This window comes from Dipodomys spectabilis, unplaced genomic scaffold (genome assembly GCF_019054845.1).
Source record: "Dipodomys spectabilis isolate Male_0828 unplaced genomic scaffold, ASM1905484v1 ptg000145l, whole genome shotgun sequence".
NCBI classification, from domain to species: domain Eukaryota; kingdom Metazoa; phylum Chordata; class Mammalia; order Rodentia; family Heteromyidae; genus Dipodomys; species Dipodomys spectabilis.
Window position 1 is genome coordinate 3,728,631 of NW_024870822.1, and position 19,926 is coordinate 3,748,556.

The 19,926-nt window shown below is 38.0% G+C and overlaps 1 protein-coding gene across 1 annotated transcript in view; it reads right to left on the reverse strand.

Moving 5' to 3' along the window:
- Trim44 (tripartite motif containing 44) overlaps positions 1–19,926 on the reverse strand; it is a 97,803-nt gene that overhangs the window by 64,934 nt on the left and 12,943 nt on the right. The window contains exon 2 of the mRNA XM_042691345.1: positions 13,280–13,357. Within this exon, the coding sequence (XP_042547279.1) occupies positions 13,280–13,357 (78 nt within the window). The remainder of the gene's footprint in view (positions 1–13,279; positions 13,358–19,926) is intronic.

Sequence of the window (19,926 nt, forward strand, 5' to 3'; positions counted from 1 at the left end):
GTCATAGGGCTTGAACTCAGGGCCTAGGCCTCATCCCTGAGATTTTTCACTCAAGGCTAGCATTCCACCACTTTGAGTCACAGTAACACCTTGCGGTTAATTGGAGATAAGAATCTCATGGACTTTCTTCAAACCACTATTCTCAAACTTCAGCTTCTTGGGTAGCTAGGATTACAAGTGTGAGCCATGTGCACCTGGCAACTGCATAAATTCTAAGACAAAGCAATAGTTCACCAATCTAGATTTGCCTATAGTCACATTTGTTGTCAAAACAAGAGGGAGGAATCAAGGGTCTAGAATCTAACTTAGCAGATGTTAGAGTGCTATGACAAAAATAAAAAATAGGAAAGGGTAATACTTAGTAATAATAAATAATAGCAAGAATGAAAATGGGAATGGGGGACAGATACACCAAGAAGACTCCATGTACACATGTGAAAGAGGAAATGGGAAATAGGAATTTAGAGGGGAGGAAACAGGCAGGATGAAGGATAGTGATGGAAAGAATAACTCTAAATAAGAAGCACTGGACACTTAAATGGACATGCTAAATTGTAATCCCCTTGTACTACCTTTCAAAGTTAAAAAAATTAAAATTTAAAAATATATATCTTTCATGTCAAAAATAATCTGTATTTATCAGCCCCCCCATAAAAACAAAAAATAAAGAAAAACATGGAATATCCCCTACCTTATTCCTTAGACAATGTTGCACTTTGAAGTGGTCATCTTTCCTCATACCTTTAAGCTTTTATCAAGTCCCATATGCCTGCTGCCCAGGCACCTCCACCACTAAGGAATGTAGTAGTTACTAACTCCATCTGATTTTACTTCTGACTCATCTGTAACAGCACTGCTGATACCCTTAATTCTTTCAATTCCCTCTTCCTACGGTTGCTTGACTTCTTTAGATCCCTGGTTAACAACCTTCTTGCTGTAATTCTATAACACTCCCCAGGTAACTCTAGATTGAGAAAATACTCAACATTAGTTTTTCAACCCTGACCCTATTTACATTGGAACCAAGAATTCTTTGTTGTGAGGGAATATCAATGTACTACTGTATGAGGTCCAGCAGCATCTCTGGCCTTTAACAGTAGCAATCTCTCCTCCTCAGTTGTGACAACCGAGTCCCAGCAAGACAGACATTACTGGGCACAAAATCACTTTCCTCTAAGAAACACTGCTCTACACTATCTTTCTTAGCAATTTTATCCATCTTGGAATGTAACTATTATACTTCTTGGGTAATAGCCCTTTTGCCTGATTTTTCTCTCCAGAAAACCAGTCTGAAGTTTCTCTCTGCTTATGCACATCTCCACCTGGGTACTTTCTTACTGTCTAAGCCATCAAATATCAAACTGAATCTTCATCCCCTCCTGCTTATTGCCTTTTTTCAGTGCCTCTCATATTAGGTACTATTCTTCATTTTACTGGTAAAGAAACTGAAATTAGGGATGAAATTTGCTCCCACATACTAAGTAGCAGACTAGAGTCTGAACTTGCATAGTTTGATTATATAGTCTGCTTTCTAAATGTAATATTCTCCTACATTTTCCCTCCAAACATTGGCATGCTTCCCTTGCTCCAATTAATGACATTCACGGTCATCCAGGCTACAAACTCTATAATCAATTTTATTTTCTCCCTTCGGATGTCTTGATTTGCTATGTAGACAGAGGTTGCCTGGGGCCTTGCATATAACAGCAAGCAACATATTCTAAGTAAAAGGCACAAGCTATGCCACATCTAACCCCCTACTAATCTGACTGATGAAGAAATGTTCTTCTATATCTATGAAATTCATTATTTTCTTCACATTCTTCTATTATTATTCCCTATTCAACATCTAGAATCATTATTCAATGCTACATTTTAGCCTTACTGCCCACCCTGTCTAGGCCCTTTAAGCTGGTCATACTCTCTCCTATACCACTAAAGTGCTGAAAAAAGTCTAAATCACAAAGAGATTCTGAGTGATTTGAAGAAATTGGTTAGGATCATGTTATAGTATCTAACTAATTTGGGGGGATTTTTCTGAGTTTTTTTTTTCCCCCTACCTTCTCTCTACTTGGTCCTGAATTCTTGGCTGTTTGATCTTTGACCTTTGGCCTTTCACACAGTGGCTGCACACCCCTTTTTAAGCCCTCCTCTTTAGCAGTTACACCTTAGCTTTAATCTGGTTTGCACTTGTGTGTGTGTGTGTGTGTGTGTGTGCGTGCGTGCATGCATACACATGCACATGCATATGCATATGCGTGTACCAGTCCTGGGACTTGAACTCAGCCTCAGTGCTGTCTCTGAGGTTTTTTGCTCAAGGCTACCACTTGAGGTAGAATACCACATTTCTACTTATTGCTTTTTGATGTTAATTGGAGATAAGGATCTCAGGACTTTCCTGTCCAGGCTAGCTTCAAACCACAATCCTCAGATCTCAGCATTTAGAGTAGGCAGGATTATAACTGTAAACCATCAGTGTCTGGCTTTGGCTTGTACTTTGACCCACAGGATTATTAGTCAGATACGTACCCCAAGTTTCAGTCAGACAAGTCCATTCTTCCTCTATTTCTGCCTGAATATTCCTCCCCGAGACTATAAATTTCAGTACTTGAGCCCCAATATTATATTCTTTAACAGCTTCATCATATGACCCTATGCTTCTTTTGAATTTCCTTCCCTTTACAACTTTCTCTCCTAAACATACAAATATAAAAATACATGCCCATGTATATACATCTGTATTCACACATAGGACTGTACTTCTTAGAGGCTTTGTACTTGAAAGGATCTGATAAGCACTTGAATTGAGTCTGTTAATCAGTTGTGAGGTGAATAGCAAGTGTGTACTCCAGTTACCTGAGAGACAGTCACAACTGTCTGATGAGTGAGATGGAAGTTTCAACCACTATGGTTGTGACATTGCTGCCAGCACCCTTCCTTCCTGCTCCCAAGGCTGCTTGTTCAAGCTGTCAGCTACTTTGACTTTCAGGCCCTGACATGATATGTAACCCAGTGACATAGTACAAACTGGATGTGCCAGTTGGGTTCACTATGACTTGGTACTACTGCTTGTTCTTAAGATACTTTGCTCTTTGCCTGACTATAAGGTAGCAATAAAGAAAGCAATCACAAATTCCTGAGTACTACTTCTGAGTAAACAGAAAAAAATTCTAAGTGACCTGCAGTATAGAAGTGTAAAAGTGTAAGAATGAGTCCCCAGAGACATTCAATAACTGTATCTCTATAACAACCAAGAACAAAAGTGCAAGCTTCTATCCATCATGTTTTTCTACTTCTTTTCAATGTGAAAAAGGAACAAGGCATAAACTAGAAAGATGGCTTCTGCTTCAGGAGATACTGTGTAGGAAGTAGGAGGTGGAAGGTGACACAGAAAGTTTGAGGAGGAAAAATACAGAATTTATACTATTTTTAAGCCTGGTACATTTGAACCCACAAAGGAGGCCTATTCAACCTGCTGAAGACAAAGAAAATTTTAAAACAATACTCATCTCTCAAGTTCCATTCCAGTTCTTTTCCTGAATGCTTTCCCTGTGAAACTACTGTTATCTGTATACTGTAACACCAAAACAGGTGTATGCCATCAGGACTGCATACAAAAGATGCTGTGGAGGGAACCCTTACCTCGTTTCAGGGTCTTCTTTGAAAAGAGCAAATAATGGCAAAACTTATGGAACTAGATGTGGTAGAAGGAATGTTCTGGACTGGCCCTGCTAACGCTATACTTCTGAAGTATATGTCAGAGTTTCTTCATTTGTAAAATAGCAATATGAACTTTATATAAAATAATGGTACTATTTACATAAAATATATGGGAAAAAACTGTATGTACTCTTCAAGCACACAGGAGCATCAGCTGAACTGTTCTGCTGATGAGAGATAGTAGTAACTGAACCACTATTGTGTGCTACCATACAGTACTTATTGAGTTCTCACAAAGAGCTCCTAACAAGCCTCTTAAAAAGTTCAGCTTTTAATTTCCAAAAAGTACCAGGAAAGCCTTTCTTATATACCCCAGGCACTGAGAGTGAGGATTTCAATAGAGAAGCTCCTTTCTCAGTTCCAATAAACAGTGATAAGCTGTCAGGTAGCATTAGCCACCTCTTCCAGTTTGATAAAATGGCAGTGAGCATCATCTTAGATACAGCTTACTACTTCAATAACAGAGACTGAGTTTACATGAAAGTTGAATTACATTCTATTCCTTACTACTTACACATAGCATATGAGCACAGCAGTCTCCTCAAGCACACAACTTAATTAATATTTTCTTTCCTGGGCAGACAAAAACCTAACTCTTTCCTCTTGGGGAACCTAGCACCTTGCTTATCCAAGAACCACAGTGTTTACTTGCTCAGTTGCTTAAAAAAAAAGAAAACTTTTCACATTAAGCTAGGCACTGGTGGCTCATGCCTTCAATCCAAGCTACTCAGGAGGCTGAGATCTGAGGATCACAGTTCGAAGTCAGCCTGGAGAGGAAAGTCTGTGAAACTCTTATCTCCACTAAATACCAAAAAAAAGCCAAAAGTGGAGCTGTAGCTTAGTGGTATAGCACTAGCCTTGAGCAAAAGAAGCTCAGATATAGTACCCAGGCCCTGAATTCAAGTCTCAGGAACAGCATCAAAAACAACAAATGAACAAACAAACAAAAAAACCCCCAACTTCTCAGGGTCACAAAGGCTGTGATGCCAAATAATTATTATTATTTTTTTTTGTCTCCTCAAAATGTTCTATTTGGGCTGGGCATGTCTGTAACCCTTGCTACTCAAGAGACTGAGATGTGGGGATTGCAGTTCAAAGCTAGCCCAGGCAGGAAAGGCAGTGAAACTCTTATCTCCAATTAACCACCTAAAAATCAGAAGTGGAGTTGTGGCTCAAAGTGGTAGAGTCCTAGCCTTGTGAAGAAAAGAAAGAAAGAAAGAAAGAAAGGAAGGAAGGAAGGAAGGAAGGAAGAAAAAGAAAGAAAGAAAGAGAGAGAGAGAGAGAGGGAGGGAGGGAGGGAGGGAGAGAGGGGAAGAGAGAAAGAGAAAGAAAAAGAGAGAAAGAAAGACAGAGAAAGAGAGAAAGAAAGACAGGGAAAGAAAGAAAGAAAGAAAAAGAAAGAAAAAAGAGAGAGAAAGAAAGAAGGAAGGAAGGAAAGAAAAATTGATTCTACTTGGGATCCTGAGAATGTAGCTCAATAGTAGAGTGTTTGCCTAATATATTCAAAGCCCTGGATTCAATATATAGTACTGAAAAATTAGTTTCCATTTTCAGGGTGCTCATTAATAAAATATAGCATGGTTAGTACTATTTACTACTTTACAGATGAAATGAAGGGTTCAGCTACATTAGGTGATGAAAGTAGTTAAGCGCTACTATGTAGACTCAGATAATCAAACTCCAATATTTGTTCCCTTCACCATTAAAACAAAGGAAAGCATGTCATGCTCAACATATTTGCCTTGAGAGTCAGAACAAGCTCTACCCTAATGGTGTGTTGTTCCCAATCCATCTTCAATAGGTAAAAACTAATAATATTCTACAGCTACTAATATTCTATATAGAAATCATAAAAAGGAAACATAAACTGTGACCTTGCACAAGTCACTTCAATTTCTGTTTATTCCCCTGAAAATTGAGGGTTAAAATGTCAAACTAATTGGGCTGAATCAGGAATTGAAGAGGTATTACAGAATAGATTTCATGTGTTTCAGAAATAAAAGCCATACAACAAGGGATGATCATCAATTGGATCCTTGGGTTCAAGGCTATTTCTTCAAGCTACAGAAATCTGTTTAATTCTGGCCTGTGGCTAAATTCAAGACAGAAACGTCCATTTTCAAAGTTTCCATTTTCATATAAACATCTATGTGGAACCCTATAGTAGAGTAAGAGTTGCATTATGAAGATTTATCCTTAAAATATTAAAGAAAATGCTTCTTTGTTGAGTACTTTAGCTTTTATTTCCTAGCTGAATGGGAGGTTTAAGAGTAAAGAGTATAGAGATGGATAGCAGGAGGGAAGTTAGGCCCTTAGAAATCTAGCTGGTTTTATCACCATTATCACAGTAAAGTTTTATGTCTAGGCTCCTAAATTAAATGTCAAATACAATTCAGCACTGAAAACATGAAGCATGGCTGCTATGAGGGAGTCCTGACATCTCTACCCAGCTTTCTAAGTTAGACACATAATCAACTTTGGAACCTTTCTGTAGAGTACATTATCAAACTTCCTGCCAGTGCAGGGAAGAGCTGGAGCAGAAGGAAAAAGACATCACAATGGGTTAATTTTATTAAGCTATTCAATACTCAATCCTTTTTCTTTCTAACAATGTTCTAGGTGATTCAAAAGCTTTGTCTCACTTAGCTTTAATGACTATAGAAAATACTTGTAGTGGTTCAGTTAGGACCTTGGAACTTGGAACTCCAATAAGAGAAGAGTCAAAGGGTAAAGTTGGAAGGGAAAGGGAAAGGAAAAGAAATAGTATGAAGAAAATAAACAATTGCAGTGACATTTACTTAGAGTGGGTATCTATCTCATAATGTGTCTCTTAAATCTGTCTTCTTTTTCTTTTTATTTGGTATTAGGCAGTTTTGTTAACTAGAGATTTGCTCTATAACAATAAGCTTGATTAGGGCTGGGAAGGTGATTCAGTGGTAGAGCGCCTGCCTTGCATGCCTGAGGCCCTGGGTTCGATTCCTCAGCACCACATAAGGAAAAAGCCGGAAGTGGCGCTATGGCGCTGTGGCTCGAGTGATAGAGCACTAGCCTTGAGCTGAAGAGCTGAGGGACAGCGCCCAGGCCCAGAGTTCAAGGCCCCATGACCGGACCAAAACAAAACAAAACAAAACAAAAAAACAATAAGCCTGATTGCTTCTATTGGGAATACACAGATATCAGCTGCACATTACCAGGGTAGATATATATGCCTTAACTTGCATAAGAAACAGAGCTATGCTGATCTAAAGTCAGTAACTTTGCACCCAGGCCAGGCCCACAGGACAAGCCTGCTTGAAATCCTAATGGTGAGGCTTAAACTTCATTTATTTTCATGTCCTTATCACTGAAAGTATCAATGGCCCTTTAAAACCTGCAATCTTTGGTACTAATCTTGAAAAAGTGTTAAAAATATAAAAGTATAAAAAGTATAGCATATAGCTTTTTTGTAATAAGTGGTTCTTTTTTTAACAGTAAGGCTTGGATGGTCTCGCTGAAAGTACTGGGGTTCTCAGGAGAAGGCTAACCACAATCATCACTTAGAGGATATTATACTAAGTTCTTATAATCATGCAAAATGAATTATCTAATATAATTTCCCCTAAAACCTATGAAACATGTACTCTAAACCCCTATTTTAAAGGTGAAACAACAAAACACCTGAGAAATGAAGGCACCCGACACAGGATTTGCCTACAGTTGCATAGCAATCAATGCTGGGCAAGGGAATGAATTCTAGAGCCTGAGCTTCTTAAAATCTGCTATGCACTGCCTCTTCCTGCTAGAGATTTCTGACAGAATGTCAGATTTCTGACCCCCATTTAGAAGGGGAAAAGAAAAAAAAGAACCATTATTCACTACTGACATATCAAATGAAGGGTGAAGAAAAGTGATTCAGGCAGTAATTTCTTTCTTTTTCTCAAGAGCTTTATTGAGATGTAATTCACATATCTTATAATTCATCCATTTAAAGTGTACAATTTTGTGGTTAGTATACTCACAGAGTGATGTAACCATCACTATCATCAATTTTGGAGTATTTTCATCATCTCCAAAAGAAGTGCCATGCCTTTCCCCTCAGTACTAGACAGCCTTGAGTCTACTTTTATATCTATAAATTTGTCTACTCTGGGCATTTCATGTAAGTGGAATCAGAACACATATAAATTCTTTCACTGATTTATGGGATTCAAGATGTAATACCACAATATGATTATAAAGAGACCAAAATATGCTACCTCAAGATACATTTCATTGGGGGATTGTTTGGATATATATTTGGCAGTACTGGGGTTTGAACTCAGGGCATAGCACTTGCAATGCTAGTGTTCAAACACTTGATGATCTAGTTACTTTAAGCAAGAAAATAATCCTTTTCTAAGAGAAATTTACAATCTACATAGGAAATCGCTACCTGCAAGGGTATCTTCCTCTCTATTCAAAAAGAGAATAACAACTCAAAATTTCTAGATACTTGCAGAAGGTACCATGTAAATATGCATAATATATTTGTTTATCAAGCTGTTGTGAACATCTCCTATAATGGTATTGGATTCAAGGCACCACTTTAGGACTTATTCACTTTTTCCTGGACAACTGGGTTATATATGAAAATAAACTTGTTTGGGTTACTCTTATTGGTTTGTGTTTATTCAGGTGGTCATCAGTGGGTCACACCTGCAATCCTAAAAGGCTGAGGATCATAGTTTAAAGCCAGATCAGACAGCAAAGTCCACAAGACTACCTCCAATATAATAGCTAAAAGGCTGGACTGGAGGTATAGCTCAAGTGGTAGAGCGCCAACTATGAGCAAACAAGCTGCGAACACGAAGTCTTAGGTTCAAGCCCCTGTACTAGCACAAATGCATATACATCGAACACACTAAGCACTCTGAAGGCTACTGAAGAAAATTACAAAAGCACATTATTACTATTACACTTGAGAGGAGGAAGAGTAAAGCTGTATTGTTCTGTGCTGATAAAGGCAAATGAATGAGGAAGAAGGGGAAAGAGCTTATTTCTCTTCCTCATTTTGCCTAAGTATCTTCTCTAAGGACGAAAGGGACCACATTTGATCCTAGGGTTGTTTTCACCTCAGATCTTACAGAAGACTAGTGAAAGCATGAATATTTTCCCCAACTACTATCTTCTATAATGAGGTCCAACTGCTGAAGTACTTACTTAAGTTTTAAATTTTACCCATAGCTAAATGCTCTTGGGAGTTATGATGCCTTTGCCATCTCCTTACATTTCGGTTAGAAAAGGCTATTCAATCCCTAGTCCTAGCAGTTGTGGCTGAAGAATCCCAGAGAAGGGATTCGAAAGAACAGTATAAAGGATAAATAATCCATGAAGGATAGCACTGCAAGGAATGACAGGCTATTGTACATTTGCATGTATGACAGGCTACACACACACACACACACACACACACACGTGTGTGTGTGTGTGTGTGTGTGTGTGTGTGTGTGTGTGTGTATCTTTTGGAACTAACAGTTTAAAGCAATCCTGTCCTGTTGGGCAGATTAAGCTGATTTTCTAATCTATCTACCTCTGTTCAAATTATTCATTTCCTAAGCCTAGATTTCTATGCATCTCATTTTCTTTTTAAAGTTGAAATCATTTAGTCTTAATTCTAGGTGTTCTTCTATTTGCTGAAAGGAATAAAAACATCAAAACAAGAATAGAGGAAAGCAGCCACAGTCCAGCACAGTACTTCTCAAAGTACATCCCCTGAACCATGACCAGCACTGCCTGAGACTAGGACAGAAATGAATATTTTCTTGTCAATCCAGATAAAGTGAATAAAAACTCCGGGAATGGGATCATCCTCTGGGTGATTTTAATACACTCTAAATTTTAAGAACCACTGGTCCAGAAGGAAAGACATCCAACAAATGTTATGGACAAAATGAAGCATTAGAAGAATTAACTCTCTTTTCAAACAGAAGAATGTCTAGAATATTCTACATAACAAAAAGAAATTTCAAAATTAAAGGCATGCCTAAGTTTTTTTGTACAAAATTTTAAAAATAGAAAAATTTCTACAGGACTATACATCAAACTACTAACGTTTAACTGGGAGAATTTAATGTTTTCTTATGATAATCTGTATTTTTAATCTAAACATTATTATACAATTGTAAAAAGTTAAGATAGAACTGGGAAGGTGGCTCAGTGGTAGAGTGCTTGCCTTGCATGCCTGAGGCCCTGGGTTCGATTCCCCAGCACCACATAAGCAAAAAGAAAAAATGCCGGAAGTGGCGCTGTGGCTCAAGTGGTAGAGCACTAGCCTTGAGCTGAAGAGCTGAGGAACAGCGCCCAGGCCCAGAGTTCAAGCCCCACGACTGAACCCCCCAAAAAAAAAAAAGAAAGAAAAGAAAAAAAAGTTAATATAGTCCTCTTCCACTGTTCTTTGACAAAACTCACAGTTAAAAATTAACAAAGTCTCTAGTAATCTTCGTGTCCACACTAATCAAGCTTTGTGTTGCTTTAGGGAACTCGAGAGGAAGTGAGGCATAGATAGTGTTCAGTCCTCCATGATTCAATCAGTGTTCCTATGTAAAGTAGCTGTGCCAGGAAATAATAGGTAATAAAGTCTGGGAGATTCTGTCCTTCTTAAATAGGCCAACTCAAAAGGGGATGGTAGGGTACTGCAGAAAAACAGAACAGAATGAAAAGTGTTCTTCTGGAGGACACCAGAAAATTTTATAACAGAAATCATATATTTAAGTGGCCTAATTTTCATAGTCCTGAGCTGGCAGTCATTCTGCAATAATGTTCACCTTTTTTTGAACCTGGCTCCAAATATCCACAGCAAATTCATGTGGCTATGAAGGGTCCTAAAAGGTGCCGAGTGTGTACATACAATACTCATGCTCACATCAGGTTCTACAACTATCTTTTAGTTTCTGGTACATCAGGGGAACCATGAGCCTTCCATGGATTTTTTTTTTCTCCTGGTTCCACTCAATCCTTATTTGTCATCAAAAAGCACTATTTGTGTTTACAAAGGAAGCCAAAAGCACTTTACCTGTATCATGGCTCCCTCCTTACTATAACAATTACAACCACAGGTGTGGCAAAACTGGAAACAGTTGTTTGCTTTGGCTTAGCTGTTACCCCAGAAATGAAAGAAACTTCTAAGAAAGATTTCAATAACCTTTGATAATTATTGGTTCATCTTCACTAAAGGAAAAACTACTTAAAATTTTACCAGGGATCCTCCTACTGTGAGCTAGGAGAGTTGATAAAGTTTACATTATTTTTTCTCTTAGTCAAGATACTCTAGCTGAAATCCTAATTACCTGAGAGGAAAGAGAAATATTATCAATGTCATTCAAAACAAAAATTATTTTGTAGATTAGTGGCTAAAGCTAACTTTGGAGAAGCCTGTCACTATCTATGGCTCAGCTTCAGGTAGTGTTTCAGCACAAGAAACCAAGGCACAGTTGGATTACATAGTAGAAAGAAGATGCTACCCAGTTCTTGGTTTACAGAATGACACCAAACAAAGAGTAAGGAGTCAGTGTTTGAATCCCATCTCCACAATATATCAAATTTGGAGTAAATAACATTAGCAAAAACAGAAATAATAAACTATAAGGTTTGTGCAATAACTAAAAGCATGTTAAGAGAAGGAAGAATGAAGAATTCATGTTTAACAGGTAGAGCTTTAGTCTGGGATAATGAAAACATACTAGAGATAGTGTTGATGGCTGCCTAACTATACATTTAAAATGGCCGAAATTAATAGACAAATGAAGAAATGTCCAACATCTCTATCCATAAAAGAAATGTAAATCAAAACAATGAGATTCCACCAGTTAGAATGGCCATTATTAAGAAAACAAACAATAACAGATGCTGGTAGGGATGTGGCCAAAGGGGAACACTACTACACTGTTGGTGAGAATGTTAAATTGTTCAATCATTCTGGAAAGCGGTATGCAGGATCCTCAAAAGACTAAACATAGAGCTTCCCTATGACCCAGTAATTCCATTCCTGGGCATTTATCCAATTGACCATGAATCAGGGCCACACTAAAGCTACCAATACAACCATGTTCATTACAGTATTGTTTGCCATAGCCGCAATATGGAATCAACCCAGATGCCCCACCGTGGATGAACAGATCAAGAAAATGTGGTATATATACACAATGGAATTCCATCAGAAACAATTATACTGTACCATTTGTAAAGAAAGTGAAAGAAAAAACTATATTAAGTAAGTCAGACTCAAAGAAACTCAGGTTGCATGTTTTCCCTCATTTATTGTAACTAGAAAGTACCTATAAATCTACAAGTAAACACAATGGATGGCAAAAGACAAAAAGTTATACTTGGACATGATAAATTAAACAGGACCCTAAACATTCACACAGTGAGACCAAAGGAGGCTGCTTTTTATTTCTGTACTTATTTTCTCATATGTAAGTTATCTGTTTTGGGGAGGATAAGGGTGAGCACTGAAATGGTGGGACAAAGAGTTAACTAAGACAGCACTGACAGACACTATGTTGAAAATAAACTATACAACGTGTGGAGGAGGAGGATTGGGAAGGAAAAAATTGGGAGAAAATGAGTAAAGAGGTCATACTATTTAAAAAGAAATGTACTTATTATCTGACTTATGTAACTGTAACCCTCTACACATACCTTTACAACAAAAAAATTTTAGTATACAAAATGGCTAAAATTTTATTATTTTGTATTTATTATTTTATATTTATAGCTCATAGTTTATTATTTTGTATTTATCATAATTATGTACAGGCCTTGGCTCTAAGGTACTCAAGAAATGCTATTCCCTATTCCCCTATACAAATTTGGCAAAGGGGAAAGAAACAAAGTAAAATAAAATCATGCTATTTTCCCACCCTAATTTTAAGAGGCTTTGCATTTCAAGCAGAGCTTGTTGGTCTCAATACCAGTAGTGACATGATAAATGCCACTGTAGGAAGGAGAAACAAATTAGTCATGACTCCTCTGGCAGTTACCCAGTCTACCTCCACTCCACCCCGGTATGGCACCTCCCAGAATATCCACCCTCCAGCCCCAACATCCTGTAAAATAAAGAAGCCAAACCACTTCCTAGAACAGATTCCCGGTCCCAGGTGATGAGGACAAAATAATATTCAGGAGCAGCTGGCTCTTACAAGATGGGGGAGAAGCAAGACATTAGTAATGAACACCAACTGGATGGATCTAGATCCAGGTCTAGTGTCTAGTATTATGCTGATCAGTATCCAGATGCCTTTGGCTATATTTAATAGGGACAGAGGACAGAAGTCTCAAAGGCCTGGTAAAGACAGATTAAAAATGTACTTCTCTGCAGTTCAGGGAAAACAATTACTGATTATGAGTTGTAAGTCATAAAATAGAGAAGGGGGAAAAATAAATGACTTATCTCCAGGCATATTAGAACATTTTTAATGGGCAGGCTATTAGATCTTAATGCAAAGTTCAGAGAGATGAGCATTAACACTCCTCAAACTTAGCTCAAGTAGAACAAAACATTTGGGTGCCAAGACCCAATCAATTCCCAAACAATACTTACTTTAGGGTCTGAGCTCTTGAACTTTAACCTTTCCACCAACTCTATCATAGCCGCCTTCAGTCCGCCAGAGTCTTTGCTCTAGGAGAAAGAAAAGTCAAGGGTCATTAGATAGCATATTGTTGCTCTCTCAAATACTGTTTATGTCTTTTCTAACATATTTATAAGAGATTTCTTTGTTGCTTTGTATGTCCCTCCCCCATGGTATAACCCCTGTTTTCACTGTATTTGATGTTGGTTTAATTTGTGGAGGGGAAAGAAAAAAACAAATTGTTTAAATAGGGATACAGGTGGACCCATTACAACAATGAGATGTACAAGATGTTATATCGAAAAATGAACTTCACAACTTTGGCGGGAGGAGAGGGGGTTGGGGGGGAGGATGGAAAGGGATGGGAAGGGGAAACAACGGAGGAGGCAACAATGCTTGATAAGAAATTCACTCATTATCTTGCTCATGTAATTGTAACCCCTCTGTACAGTATTTTCACAATAAAAAAAAATACTGTTTATGTTTGTATTTGAGAGAACAGTGGGGCGAAAAGCAATTTTTCTTTCTTACCAGCTAAGAAATCTTAACCACTAAAGAGAGCTGCTCTGCTACTCCTTTCCTTCTCTATGGACAAAGAGGGTCAGGGCATAAATTGCCAAGTGACCTGAGAGAACTACTGGAATGAAAATTAAATGCAATTTGTAAAGGCTGATTCACTATTTCATTCCAGACTCAACATTGCTCTTGCTGCTGTTCACTGAGGCCTGAGGCCCTAACAAGAGAGATTTCCATCATATGGCCTACTGATTTTTATTTTGAAGTTTTATGTGTCCAATACAGAAATATGCAATATTAAATTTTCTTATAAAAGTAAAAACAAAACATCCTTACATTTAAATAAAGATGGAATTACAGTGTGCTGGTAAGCACAGTGTTTTCTGTTGTTTGTTGGCAGTGCTAGCAATTGAACTCAGGGCCTCACATTTGCTAGTGCTCTGCCTCAGTCCTTTTGCTTTTAGTTTATCTTTCAGATAGTCTTGTGCTCTGGCTTGGGTAGTATGGTCTCTGATAGCCATCTTCCTTACACACACACACACACACACACACACACACACACACACACCCAAGTATGGCTGGAATTCACAGGCATGAATCATCATGTCTTTTTTTTCTCCTCTCCTCCCTCCTACCCTTAGCCCACGCATGTGTGTGCATGTATATTTGTGTGTGTGTGTGTGTGTGTGTGTGTGTCTTATCTGTCTGTCTGTGTGTCTGTGTGTTAAAGCAGGGTCTTGCTATATATCTTCTAGGCTGAACTCACACTGTAGTGCATGGTGATCTTGAACTCCTGATACTCCTGCCTTAGTGCTAGAACTACAAGTGTGTGCCACTATGCCCAGATAAAAGCACTAGGTTTTTGATTAAGATAACATTTCAAATTTGAGTTTGTCATTAACTAATAACTAAGAGAAAATTACAAAAATTCTCAGAATCTCTTCTACAAAACAGGGATAATACACAGGTTATTATAAAGGCTTAATTGAAATAGTCTTTGTAGAAGTAGCAATACAGTATATGGCACACAAGTGTTCCAAATGTCATCTATTGTTGTTGTTATTATTGCAGTGTAATGATTCAGTACAGTACAGTCCAAAAATAACAAGCCCTCCAATAACAAGCCTACAATTAAACTTTTATTATAGTAGCTACAATAAAAGTGAATTCAATTTTAATGTATTTTATAGTAAATCTAAAACATTATTTCCCACAGTTTCAATAGTGTTTTATATATATATATACATATATACATATGTATACAGTGTATATTTGTACGTATATACATATACATATATATATATATATACCTGAAAACTATGTGTCTGTGTATGTATGTGTGTTTCTATGTGTGTGTGGTTTTCATACTAGGTCTTTGAAATCTAGTATTTTTTAGTTTTGGTCAGTTGTGGAGTTTGAACTCTAGGCCTAAGTGCTGTCTCTCAGCTCTTCAGCTCTATCTTGAGTCACAGAGCACCACTTTCAGTTTTCTGGTAGTTTATTGGAGCTAAGAGTTTCATGGACTTTCCGGCCTGGGCTGGCTTTGTTTTGAACCATGATCCTCAGATCTCAGCCTCCTCAGTAGCTCGATTACAGGCTAAGCCACCAGTGCCTAGCTTGAAATCTGGTATTTTTACACTTTCAGCCCAATTCAATCCAGATTTCAAGTACTCCAAAGCCACATGTAGCTAGTGACACTGTACAGATCAGCACAGACTTATAGTAGACTGCAGAGTTCTGCTACTTGGATTCAAATATTTATCATTAGTTGTGTGACTTTAGACAAGTCTATAAATCCCCTTATCTATTTATTTCTTTAATTTATATGGCGCTAACATTAATAGTACCTATGTCATGGGGTTGTAGTAAAACTAAGTTAATAAATGTCAAGATGTTTAGAACAAGAGCCTATACCACAAAGCAGAGAAATTTAAGAAAATTTTATTGTCTGTTTCCTTCTTGATGTTTTACATTCCAAGGTAAGAGCTACATTTTTGGATCTGTGTATCACTTACACTCATTATCAAGACCATGTAAAAACTCTATTGAACAAACAACTTGAACACAGAATTTTAAGACATGATTTCCCTAATGAGATAATATACTATGTGTATTCTAAAGCCACGGAGCTAGTTTATTTTCTCATCTCAACAATTGTATGGATAGATAGAACCATTCTTTTCACCAGAGGAAAAGGAAGCATAAAAAAGTACTGCCATTCTTAGCATAAGAATAAATGCCATATATATCTCTAATTCAAACTTAGCCTCTAGATCAGTGATAACATAGTTTCACAATTTTCAGAACCATTTTTTAATTTCTCCAAACAGGAAATGCTTTGTAAGATCCCATTATATGGATTAAAGTTAAATTCTTTTTCCTTCTAACCTCTCTTTCCTCCAATCTATATGGTAAAAGTTTGATATCATATGACTAACATCTGCTTTAAATATGCTCTCTGAACACAGCTTAGATTACATTCCCATTCTAGCTGTAGTTCTAAATTATAATAATTTTTTAATGATGTTTTTAATTTCTGAACTCATTTAAGTCTGTAGTCTCACAGCAGAGTTTGGAAAAAGTAACCTAAAGGGCACATACTAGGGTGTGGGTAAGACCTCAAGTATCTACAAAAGGGTTAAGCTGCCAGACACAATCCTGCTTTTTACAAGATGATCAGACAATAAAGCCTGTCTGGTGATATCATTCTTCTAACCCGCTGCTCATTGGCTGAACAATCAGGTCATTTGTCCCTGGAAAGCTCTCTTCCCCCACAGCCCAGCTGCCAGCACCCATTTTAAGCTCTTCAGCAAGAGCCCTCATGTATTATGACTTTCCCCTTGGCTCTAGAGAACAGGAAGGAATGCACAAACTGTGCCTTAAAATCTTCAGTCAAGAAACAAAAACACAGAAGGAATTCCTAAGCAGCAGACAGCCTGCATGCAGGCAGACGTGCCTTATACAGACAGATAAGGAACCCTTTGCCTTCCTTCATAAAAATGCATCATCAGCAGAATCCTTCCTCCTTTTCACAAAGCATCAGAAGCATCACTACCCACAGGAGAGACAGGGAGATAGACGCATTTTAGCTTCCCCTCAGGAAATTCACCCATTCTATCTCCCCACCTGACTCCCTGAGAATTATTTTCGAAGAGTAATTGGGATAATTGAACCTGCTATCCTCAGCCTCCAAATGGGTGGTGAATAAAAGAAAATTCTCTAATGCTTTTGTAAACAAAACTTCTTCCCAGAAGAACCTTTGCTTGACAAAGGGTCAGCTGACTCTGCCAGCTATAGAGCTCTTACAAGAATCCAAGTGGAGGATCCTGGCCCAAATTCAGCCTCAATTCCTGCTTTTTCCCACACTCAAGTCCTGAACCTAAGGGTCCTTGTATACAGGTGTTCAAGTGAGTGTCCCAACTCGGAGAAAACCACTCTAAAACCCTCCTTTTGACCATTCCTGGGACTTAGGATTATATCAGGGGAAGAATTCAATGACTTCATCCATTGAACCAGGCAGACAAACTCAAGAAGAGGGTCTACAGGCTCTGGAAGTATAGCACAGGATTAGAGGGCATGGAGTTGTTTGGGTATAAGGGTGATATCACAGTATCCCCAAACTACAAGGTAATATCTATCCTATTTCAATTAATTATTTGTTTGCTAAGGGAATCTTTAATCAAAAGGTAGTCAGCACAGGAGACTGAACTCTCTCATGTTCCTTTATTTGTGGGAAAGAAGAGTTTCCAGAGAAGTGGAATTCTAACCTTATACACATCTTGATCCAATCTTGGGGCAAGCACCATGACCAGTGGAGAAGGGAAGTCTACTAATATCTGTATGTCACCTCCTGGCACTACTATGTCCCAAGAACACAGCTTAAACAGGCATTCCTTGTTTATAGATATCTTTCCTCCCCTAAGAGAATACAGAATAAAGAAATGCACATTGTTGTTATACCCACCCTCACAATTTGATCAATCTGCAGAATGCTTTGCAATAGCCAGTCCTAGGGATGAATCATAATAAAACCAAGGAAAGGGATACTATGTCTTATAGCTGAAGGTGCTCACCAAAGCACTTTATGTTCTCTCAAGCCGGGCGCTGGTGACTCACGCCTGTAATCCTAGCTACTCAAGAGGCTGAGATCTGAGGATCATGGTTCAAAGCTAGCCCGGGCAGGAGAGAGGAGAGACCATGAGACTCCTATCTCCAATAAACCACCAGAAAACCCGAAGTGGCGCTGTAGCTCAAGTGGTAGAGCGCTCGCCTTGAACTGAAGAGCTGAGGGACAGCGCCCAAACCCAGAGTTCAAGCCCCATGACCGACCAAAAAAAAAAATGCTCTTTCATTGAAATTTTTGCAATATCAATATATTTAAAAGTAGCGTATTTTCACGTTAAAGCAAGAAAAAAACAGCTGGTGGAAATCAAATGAGGAACCAAATATCACAGCATTCACCCATTCACTAGCATTTCACATTAACACAATAATAAAAGACAGTGTTTAAAAAAAAAAAAAAGAAAAAGAAAAAGAAAATGAGTTCTTACCATTGAAAAAATGGCTTTATGAAAGACAAATGATGTCGACCAAATCATAGGGCTAGTCAGTGGAAAAAACGGCATTAGAAAGATCTAAATAAAAATGATTTTTGTATGCTCAATCTTAATTGTGAAACTAATAGGAGTATTATGAACTAAATCTAAAACCTTCATATTTCTAGCCATAATACAAGTCCCAGCAGCAATTTATAATTTGAACAATATATTAACATCAAGAATATGGGCTGGGAAGGTGGCTCAGTGGTAGAGCCCTTGCCTTGCATGCATAAGGCCCTGGGTTCAATTCCTCAGCACCACATAAGCAAAAAGAAAAAAGTTGGAAGTGGCACTGTGGCTCAAGTGGTAGAGCACTAGCCTTGAGCTGAAGAGCTGAGGGACAGTGCCCAGGCCCAAAGTTTAGTCCCCACGACCGGAACCCCCCCCCCAAAAAAAAAAAAGAATATATGTGAGCTAGGCGCTAGTGGCACATGCCTGTAATCCTAACTACTTAGGAGGCTGCAATCTTGAGGATTGAGGTTCAAAGCTAGTTGGGACAGGAAAGTCCATGAGATACTTACCTCCAATTAACCACCCCAAATCTAGATGTAGAGATGTGACTCAAGTGGTAAGAGTTCTATCCTTGAGCAAAACAGCTCAGAGACAGCACCCAGGCCCTGAGTTCAAGGCCCAGGATTGGCATACATACAGATACACACACAAGGACATGAAAAAAAATACATATGTAATTCCTATAAATCAGAACAAAAAAGTCAAATAATCCCTTCCCCCCCCCAAAAAAAACCCTAGCAAAGGATAGGAACATAATAAAAGTGTAAAATAACTAATACATTTTTTTAAAAAAAGTCATTCCTTACCCATCAGACTGAAAAAACAATTTAACATGATAATACCAAGTATTAACAAATGCCTTGAGGAATTTGGGATTTTAATATGTTACTTGCTAATGAAAACATAAAATGTAAATGCTATTTTGAAATCACATACCTAGTAAATCTAGTTTCCTCTTAAGAAACTCTAGAACCCACTACTGATGAGTGGATCAAAAAATTGTGGTACCTATATACAATGAAATATTATGCAGCCATAAGAAAGGACAAAATAATGACATTTGCAGGGAAATGGATGGAACTAGAGCAGATTATTTTAAGTGAAGTAAGCCAAGAACAAAGAGACAAACGGCACATGGTCTCCCTGATATGTGGATGCTAAAGCCAAAATACAAGAAGATATGACAAAGTAACAAGACTCAAGAAACAAAGGACAGCCACCCATTTTGACATATCATTGCTAAGTGACTCCATGTTCTTGACCATATACATGGTAGATATATGAACACAATGGAGGGAAGCCAGGAGGAGGAACAGAATAAGTGGGAACAGCCCACACTAAGCAAAAGGAAAGAAATGTAAACATCACCTGATGTGGAAAAAATAACTTGTATTGTCAAAGCTCATAGAATTCACAAACTGTATAGACCATGATGATGACAATTCGCTTTGTGAAGGTTAAAATGGTTTGTGACTTTAACTAAGTATCACTAT